The sequence below is a fragment of the Vanessa tameamea genome, chromosome 13 (genome assembly GCF_037043105.1).
Source record: "Vanessa tameamea isolate UH-Manoa-2023 chromosome 13, ilVanTame1 primary haplotype, whole genome shotgun sequence".
In the NCBI taxonomy this organism is placed as follows: Eukaryota; Metazoa; Arthropoda; class Insecta; order Lepidoptera; family Nymphalidae; genus Vanessa; species Vanessa tameamea.
Genome location: NC_087321.1, coordinates 10,146,686 through 10,156,700, shown reverse-complemented (window position 1 = coordinate 10,156,700; position 10,015 = coordinate 10,146,686). Strand labels below are relative to the sequence as shown.

At 30.6% G+C, this 10,015-nt stretch overlaps 1 protein-coding gene across 1 annotated transcript; it reads left to right on the top strand.

The window, feature by feature from the left end:
• Window positions 1–7,594: 7,594 nt before the first annotated feature.
• On the top strand, window positions 7,595–9,454 carry LOC113393751 (protein deadpan). Its single transcript, XM_026630794.2, has 3 exons — window positions 7,595–7,742; window positions 7,965–8,060; window positions 8,295–9,454. The coding sequence occupies exons 1-3, from the start codon at window positions 7,659–7,661 to the stop codon at window positions 9,384–9,386; spliced, it is 1,272 nt and encodes a 423-aa protein (XP_026486579.1). The 5' UTR covers window positions 7,595–7,658; the 3' UTR covers window positions 9,387–9,454.
• Window positions 9,455–10,015: the final 561 nt, after the last annotated feature.

Sequence of the window (10,015 nt, the reverse complement as noted above, 5' to 3'; positions counted from 1 at the left end):
ACTGAGAAATATATGACTGTATAATCACATGTTTGCCTAATGACATTAAAATTAATCCTGTGATAAATAGTGCCAGTTTAAAGTAGGATAGTATGGTGAAGCGTGCATTGTTGTTAACTAATGTAAAAATTAGCATAAGTCATAAATTTTAATGTATATTCAACCAAAAATTAATTTTATCTTTCTTTTTTTTTAAAGCAATTTATATAAGTTTATGTGAGTTCTTATATCTATGAATGTTGAAAAAATATATTTGGTTCACTTGTAATTCATTGTATTATAGTATTTAATACAATTTTGTGGAATAATATTTTTAATTAGTATATAAAATTACTAAAATGTTTACAATAAATGTAATTTGTTAAAAATATCGGAAATTAATAAGACCACGTTTTTAAGTAATTTAGCATTTACTAAAAGGCATTTATATTGTGAATTATATTCTAATGTTGGATTCTTTAATAAAAGTCAATACATTTAGAATTATAAATTGAATTCTTTATTTCCCGCTGTAAAAAGTAACAACGAAATTACACCACAAATATATATTGATGATTTATTTATTAAAAATGATAAAGTACCTTCAAATTAGAATACTGCAATATTAATATTTTTGTTTGGGAGGATTTGAGGATTCAACATTTTTAAACCACTAAAAATCAGAAGGTATTCAGTATTTTTCGTAGCATATAGAAAAAAAAGGATCGTTACTTTCCTTTCGTGGTTTAGAATATTAATAATGCATAGCTTGAATTCGATCAATTATTAAAGTGAAATAATTTAGTCAAATATTAAATTGAAATGACGGAAATACATTTTTTGGAAGATTATTACAAGAATAATATCTAAGATAAGATTAGTGCTACTAGGTAAGAGGTAGGACAGGACGCAATCTTACCTAAACAACTAAAAATATCCTTATTGATAACGACAACGATACATCTCATTCTGTACCAACTACGCTTATTCTATATACATCTAAAAGATAGAAACCAAATCGATAAGATGTTACAATTAGTGTTGAATATCGATAGACAATCGATAGTCTATTGATAGTTAAGTGTAAGCGATAGTATCGAATAGTATCGATAACTCCTCATGAGCAATATTGTTGATACTATCGATAGTATAGCAAAAACCATTACTTTTAACCTAAACTATCGATGGTTTTGTACTATCGATTTATTATTTTTACTTATTATTGTACTTATTGCTCATAGATAGCTAGCGATAGTATCGATAGTATCGCCGTTATCAATAGTATTGGTCTTATCGTAATTGTTCTTTTCTCAAAATTCATTCAATGACTATCGATAGTCTAAAACCATCGATAGTATCGATAGTATCCCTGTTATCAATAGTATTGCTTACGGATAGCTAGCGACACTATCGATAATATCGCCGTTCATCGTATTGGTCACGGAGAGCTATAGATACTATCGATAGTATTAATCAAAACAATACTATCGATAGTACTATCGATATCCTGAATAGTTTTCGAGGTCAACTATCGATATTCAAACTATCGATAGTTCTGCAACGCTGGTTACAATATAACGTAATGTCAATTATTGTCTTTATTTAATAAAATTTTGGCTTTTATTTGTGCCGAGAGAGCACAGATTATTTCGCCAATGTCACGTGCGAAATTCTTACGTCAATAAAGTATAATTGAATTAAAGAATAGCAATACGGCAACGATTACGTTCTCATTCGATAGCGATAAAGTGATAATTGTTTAAGTAGAATTGTTCCATTGTATGGACTACAGAACCAAACTCTGTAACAAGAGATTCCAGATTCTTACCAAAACACGATCGTGAAATGTCTGAATATGATTGATATGCGACAGTGACTTTATAATAATTATAAAATGTGTAGGTTACACGTACCAAAACATCATATATAATTTAGTTTACATTTCACGAATGAAATACGATGTGATATTACTTACAGTATCACATCAAAATAAATACTGTTACAAAATTGAATATAACATTAATTTATTATTATCGTACGGAACACACTAGGTAATAGCAATGATGTCAGTGGGACTATTCGGTTATAGCATAGCAACTGTTGCTATCAAATATTTGTTGCGGATTGATAAATGTTGCAGTCAATAAATCAGTATTATTCTACTGCATAGGTCCATAATACTGATTTATATTTTTTTAATTTGATTTGATTTGATATCAATCCGCAACAAATATTTGATAGCAACAGTTGCTATGCTCTAACCGTAATAAACTCACAGATCATACTTAAATGATCGCGGTTTCAAATCAATCATTATTCGTTCAGGCTTAAGCCTCGGCGGTGAAAAAAAATTCAAGGAGTCATATGATGAAATTTGTCCACAAATGTGAAACTTATTTAAATTATAAGAAGGGAGTCATTTGACCAGTTGTGAGATATTTACGGGCTGTTGATTTTTTATTTTAAAATGTTTTACAGACACAAGACGATCCCCAGCTAACGCCGAATTAACAATAAGGATTAGTAGCAAGGTTAAGGATTCCGTACAATCTGATTGTTCATCGTTATGATGGATGATCGTAGATATTCAATGAAATGTATGTACGCCTTATAATATAATATCTTTATAATTATAAATAAATATATAACAACTATATTTTTAAACTCGGTAACATTTAATAAAACAATACTTTATTCAAATACCTATGTTTTTTTACAAACACTACTGAATAGTCGTCGGACGCTTCAATTTTTCAGCAATCAAATTGCATAATATATAGACTTTGTTTATCAACGTTATAGTATTGTAAATTTTATAAAATTACTATGCCTATATAAGTCTGTGACTTTTTAATATAAACATCTATTGCTAATTTATTTGGGTTGCTTGATTATTTATCAAAACTGGGTGTTTAGTAAGTTTACCTGTAGCTATTTCCAGTTAATTATTGAATAAATATCACTGTTTATATATGAAATTAATTTGATAACGGGCGAAAACCTTAATAACTTTGAAACACACTTCGAAAAAAAAAACACCATTAAATGACACACTCTCGCCAATAATTTGCATTCAAGACTTTTAATTCTCATAACCTTATCGATAATGACTCCTTTTAAGCCGTATCCTTTTCAAAGGTCCGCAATTTTGAAGGGCTTCACAAAAGACAGTCAAGGTGTAGCGTAACAAAAGAATATTGGTAACTGAGAAATGCATTGGTTAGTACTTCCCACAACTTTGCAATTTCTTGGTGGACTTGTCTGTGGGAGCAACTTTAATCCTATTACGATTGAATATCGATAGGATATTATTATGTAATTGAAAACAGAGTGTTATTACGAAAAAAATTAATAATATTTAAAAACTTTATTTAGTTACACAAAATTATTTCACTACGGCTTTGAGCCTGATCTTCAATTTAGATTTTCTTTCAGAACACTTGAAGTATTTATAATCACTAAAGACAAATTTTCAAAGACATAATATTTTAATAGTTTATTCATATGGAGTATGGGCTGATTGTCTGATCATTCATAAATTTAAATTTTGAACCAGTTGCATTTTTCAGATACCGCAAAATTTAAAATGCACGTTGTTTTTAACTCTATCGCAATTCACTTTTATTCCGTACGAATAACGTTCATTATTGTACCCACGTCTTTTAGTTATTACAAACCACACCTGTTGTGGGAGCGTGAGAAAATGGGGTCGGGAGGAAGGAGCCGATTGGTGCAATAAACGTGTCCTCGTAACGGGAAAGACTTTGTTGGTCGATCATTTTCAGTTTTCATTATAATATATTTGGACTGTATGCCTATAACTTAGTACTTTATTGGTTGGTAGTTTTTTTATAATATAACTATAAAATATATAAAACCTATTTTTAAATTATTAATTAAAATTAGTTTTAATTACCTATATAATATATAAAAAAATATTATTTGTAATTTAATTAAATTTAAATAAATTAATAAATCATTTAATAGATAAACATGTTTAAAGACGAATTCTGACACTTTGTGTGCAGGCAGTTGTGGATGAAAAAAATATCTAAAAAGTCTCAAAATCTGTATCATTTTTTCTGCAGTTCCCATAGATTTTCATAGTTTACCCACAGAAACAGGTGTAACAAAAACAGGGCTCCCATAACTATCAACTCGTTTTTATTGAGAAGAAATAAAAAAACCACATCCGGGGCTGGATTTCCGGGTCGAGGACGAACGTTACAAAAACTTATTGTATAATGATTGATAGATAAATATTTAGAAATATTTATATCACGGAAATTTATATTTTTACTTCCGATAGATTAAGTGATTTTCATGTTTACGTTAATAGATACGTAGTAACCATATTACATACCTATTAGTTTAATGTTACATAAAATAATAGAAGATACTTATTATTAAATTGAATAAATTATGATTTAGGTACATGATATTGATTTTTTTTTCATAAAATTTACGTACATTGTCTACGAAACCTGTGCAAAAGTTTAATAAACCAAACTAAAACTTGTCAACTTCGATACAATATTTCCTTGAGATTGTCAACGAAAATAAATTAATGTATTTGAATACTTTTACTTTCAATAATCCAATATCCAATAAAAAAAGTACACGGTTCTCATCCATCGGTAAACATTTTAACTGACCAAATATAATGCAAATGTGTTTCTTTTCTGTATGTACGGTGATCTTTAATAATGTCTGTAGGGTGACCAATGTTTTATTTACGTTTAATAAAGGAAACTGATGCAAAAACAATTTCAATTTATGAATAAATAAATTAAATATTAGTTAATAAAGTATTTAGTTAGAGGTATTAATTTTTGATTTTGCAAGCTGAAATATTAATTCAATTGTTGCAAAATATAAACTATCAATATCTATTAAGATATTACTTAAACAGTTAAGTAGCAAAAAGGAGAATATATTTTTTGAAGGTCTAACATTTATATATGTATATAAATTTTTTCTTTCAACAGTCTTAATATTACTGCGAGTTTTGTAATAAACACGGTTAATGTTGAAAAGGAATTTAAAATCCAATAATAAATTAAAGTCGCTAAGTATCTACTAATACTGTAATCTAGGTTGTCACCCTCTAACGATATCCCGGCGCAGGCGCAGGGCGGAAGGAAGGACCGTTACAATTTGTTTGAAGTTGGTTCACACGAGCCCCTCACTCCTCGGATTAGACCGAGATGTGTGACCGTAGTTTTATTGTTCTTTGTTGTTTATACTTTTTACTTACACTTTCTGAAACTTGCCAAACAGTTGTCGGAAATTTTCAATTTGAAATAAATATAAGAAATAAGTATTTTTTATAGCACTTTATTGCCTACATATTATAATAGACTTCATTTAATAAAAACTTATTACCTTAGTAACTTCTACGAATAAAAAAAAATATACATAACAATAAAGGTCTTATATTCTGTAATATTCTCGAATAAAAATAAAAATATTATAATTAATAAAACAATAATAAAAATAAATAATTAGATAAATATGTATACAAACTAAAAACTATTTACCGAGTTGTAAATGTTTGATCTTATAACCTCTATTCTCAATGAAGTAAATAAAAAAAAAGGTCTGAAATTGTATGAATTTTCCCACTGGAGCCCTCATTGAGCGCGTTAACGACATATGACAACGGTTATTCACTCTCACCGTTCATCACGCGATCGCATGCAATTTCGTCACATTCGAATGCATCCTTAAACTGCAACACGTTAATTTATCGACACCATTTTGAACCTTATGGTTATGTATATAGAAACTATATAATCCGCAAGTGGCTGTGGTCAGCAATTCGTTGCGATTTTAAACAAATTTTCTTTACTCGTGAACTACTGTATTAGTCATAGCATTCTGACTCTTAATACAATGTAATAAGATATATTACTTTTATGTAGAAAAATGAATAAAAACATGTTTGTTAATTTTTAATTTCGGTAACTACTCGTAACTACACTTGCCTAATCTTATTACATAGCAATAAGGTTGAATTTACAACAGCAATCTGTCATACAACTTAAAATTAAGTTGGTAATTGTTGAAAAGACCGTGGGAGAAATGAGTTAATTGAAGTTTAATATTAAAATATGTATGTCGGTATGTGGGGACGGTATAAAGGTCATTTAGAACACCTGGGCCGGTCAACGGCATTTAATAATTACGTAACTATAAATTATTTAATCATAATGTATTCCGAATGTTGATTAAATTCCAAAATTAATTTAAGTGATAAACAGTGAGAAAATAGATAGATAAGATAGAATAGTTAGGGACTACGCGCGGTGTCGTGTTACGAGTTTTGTAATTATTGTATGGCATTATACTAACGAACTTTAACTATTTCATGATAACAAGACGCAGTATAATTTCTTTGCTTAACATTAATTTAAAAAAAAAAGCGATAAACTATTCATTTCAAAAAATGTATGTCTCGAAAAAGATACATCGTATTTTTTTGAAATTTAGTACATAAGTATATAAATATAAATCTGTTTTTTTGTGTATAATATATATAATTATATTATTAAAGTTATTTTATATAATGTAATTTTGGATATATTTTGAAAATATATTACGTTTAACACGTAATTCCTAAGTCATTTTATAACACCTATATAAAACATAGTTACCTATATAATTATGATATGTACTTAGATAAATGTACGCACATAGGTAGAGTTTTCTTTTTAAAATAATCGTCTATCATCATGTCTTCGATTGCATGACAAACAAACATACCTCTAAGGTCCGAAACTGAACCCTTGCACCTTTCTACATTCCCACACAGCGTGAGAATCGGGCGACACCCCATAAAGAACCCAATTCCTATACTAAACCCTATAAAAAAGCCATACTCACCTTTTACGCTACGGTGCCCATGAAGTATCGCATTTACCATTGAACGTTGTGAAATAAATTAATATGATACTTTATAGAAAGGTGCAAATTCATGAAGTATGCGATTTTTTGAGAATAAAATGGATGGCGGGGTTTGAGGTTTTTGATAGACGTGTGTATGGCCGTACATTCCCATACTACGTGAATGAGGGGAGAAATGAAGTAGCTTCATTTTATATTATTATTTTTATATAAAATTTGACTATTTCTTTTTATAATTTAATGAATAAATTTGATATAGTTAAGTGTATATTATATATTTAATAGTAATACTAAGTAAAAAAAAACAATGGTTTTATATCATCAATACAATTGCAAACGGAATTAGGAGAAAATAGACATTTTTTTAATATTATATTATGAAAGTACTGATATATTATATAAAATGTAATTGAAATAACAAAGCTTTAATAAAATTTAACTTAAGTAAATTTATACTCTGCCCGGAATCGATCTCAAAACTACATATCCCTAATAACCAACAGTTCAGCGGCGCCATTCACAGCAGGTTCCCGTACAGAGCGAGAGGGAACGAAAACAAAACATTCCTATACAGTTCCCATCGCTTTAACCCATGCGTAAGAGCGAGATAGCATGGTTTTCACGATTCATCTTCGAAACAGGATGATCAAATATGGTGGACAAATTTAAATGTTGTTCCATGATCGTCCTACGTCAGTTGATTGTGAAACGTTGTCCAGGGTGGATATTTGTGTTCTAGTGAAGTTAAGATCGTGGATAAGTTAAGCTTTAAAATGCCGTGCAGTGAAGATGACGATTCCCAAAGTGGTTTCATGTCGGAGCCATCGCACTCTATGTCCAAAGCGGAATTGCGCAAGGTGAATACCTAGCTTTATTTTTATATATTTGTGGAATTAAAAGACGAAAAAGTCCGATTGTGAATAATTAAAGTTTTTTAGATAATTAATTTAAATATATAAAAACAGTGTCGGAAACGATTAAAACGTGTGTTTTAAATAAGTAAAATTAGTATAGTGATTCGATTTGTTTCAATTGTGTATCAAATTATGTTTAAGTAATATGTATTTTAATCATTTCAGACAAATAAACCGATAATGGAGAAAAAGCGGCGCGCGCGCATAAACAATTGTCTCAACGAGCTGAAAGATTTACTAATGGATGCGATGGACAAAGACGTAAGTTTTGATAAATAATATAAATGTTGTTGAGCAATTATCGAACATATTAACTTCATTAGATGAGTATCAGTTGGTAAATAAATTCATTCAAGTATTTTAATTCTAAGTTATATTTTTACTATAAATATTTTTTTCGCTTAAGTGATCCTTGAATCTTTGTTGTTATTCTTTATAATATTTCTACTCTATACGTTTCTGAATATATTCTAATGTAAAATTATATACTTACAGCCAGCGCGGCACTCAAAGTTAGAAAAGGCAGACATCCTGGAGTTAACCGTAAAACACCTGCAAACGCTACAGCGCCAGCAACTCGCTGCTGCTATCGCTGCCGACCCAGCAGTGCTGCACAGATTTAAGGCTGGTTTTGGAGATTGTGCTGTTGAAGTCCGAAGATACCTCTCCAGACTCGCAAGCGTTCCAACTGGACTTCGATATCGTCTTGGAAACCATCTAAATACTTGTATAACTGGTATCGAACGCCTCCACCCTTCAGACTATCCTCCATTAATTCCTGACCCTCTACGGCTCGACGACGAAAGACCAAGCGCCTTCCACTATGTCAAGTCCACGAAACCGACCAGCCCACCTCTTAGCCCGCTATCCTGCGACTCAGCGTGTGACTCCTCAACAGAATTGGAGACTCCACCGAGACCAGTACAAAAGTTTCCTTTCCCAACACCACCCAGTCATTCGGCATCGGATCAAGATTCGAGTCCAGAACAAAAAGCCACAGTATCGTCGACAACTATTTCTCCGGAAACGTTGAAACAGGAAGCTCTGAGGAAGAAGAAATTCATGGAACCCTTATCCATAGTGATTGATGTTGAAAACTATAAAATCGGTATCGACGCGTCCCCGAAACGTGCAGTTGACTACTCGATGCGTCAGAAGTTAAAACGACACGTAGAAACAATTGGGCCTATGCCAAAGTTGATACGATTAGAAGGAGAAAGGACTCTGACAATACCAGAAAAAAGTCTTTCCGAGAGATTGGGAGGTTCGTGTGAAAAGTTGGAATCAGAGCGAAAGGTAATGACCGAACCGCATTCTGCATTCAGAAAGGTAACGGGAATATTACCTTACCCTGAAAGAAAACTTACAATACCCGAAAGCATACCAGCGGTGGTTGAGAAACATTCGCTCGAAAAACGATTGCATATTCCCAGAACAGTGATAAGTCACACGGCTGTGTCGCTAGCTCAGTCTAGTTCACAAGACACAAGAAAAGTAGAAAAAGATTCCAAAGAAACGGAGGCAGATACGAGTTCGAAATCTCCAGAGCAGAGTACATCTAGTTCTGAAATGTGGAGACCTTGGTAACGACAGATAGATATTTATCTATGTAATATAGAATTTGTCTTCCATATTTATTTTACCAAAAGAAAGATTTTACGTATTGAAGGGTCTTTGGAATATTATATTTTTGATATAATGACCTCGTTTGAGTGAAGTTTTACGAACGATGTATTTGTGAATTTCTTATTTATTTTAAGAAATGTGTAATTTAATTACAGTGAACGCAATTATTTTTTACGTTTAAGTATATTTTGTGTTCGATTATATCTTATTCCAGTAAGGAATATATATGAGAAATAGCTTTAAGTTTTACCAGTTGGTATACTTGTTTTAAGAGAAGATTATTAAATGATTATTTTAAGTTTTTTACACCAAAATTCATTTTATTCTACCCAATAATGGTACTGATTCTTCGTACACAATTCATCCCCTTCTCGCGAGTGGAGTTAAAAGGGATAGCGAGTATGTTCAATCTTGTCTCGACGTTTGGTGAAAAGATTATGAACTACAGAATTTGTTCATTTATTATAAATAAAACTCCAATTCTATTTAATAATTTATTTCATTCAAAATACAAATCAGATATTTACCTAATATTCTACATAAGATACGCATAAATAATATCATTGCAAGTTGAATACCTTAAATAAAAC

Coding starts and splice junctions, on each gene's coding strand:
- LOC113393751 (XM_026630794.2), top strand. CDS start 7,659: ATGCCGTGCAGTGAAGATGACGATTCCCAAAGTGGTTTCATGTCGGAG. Junction 7,743..7,964: donor CCAAAGCGGAATTGCGCAAG/GTGAATACCTAG, acceptor TAATCATTTCAG/ACAAATAAACCGATAATGGA. Junction 8,061..8,294: donor TGGATGCGATGGACAAAGAC/GTAAGTTTTGAT, acceptor ATATACTTACAG/CCAGCGCGGCACTCAAAGTT.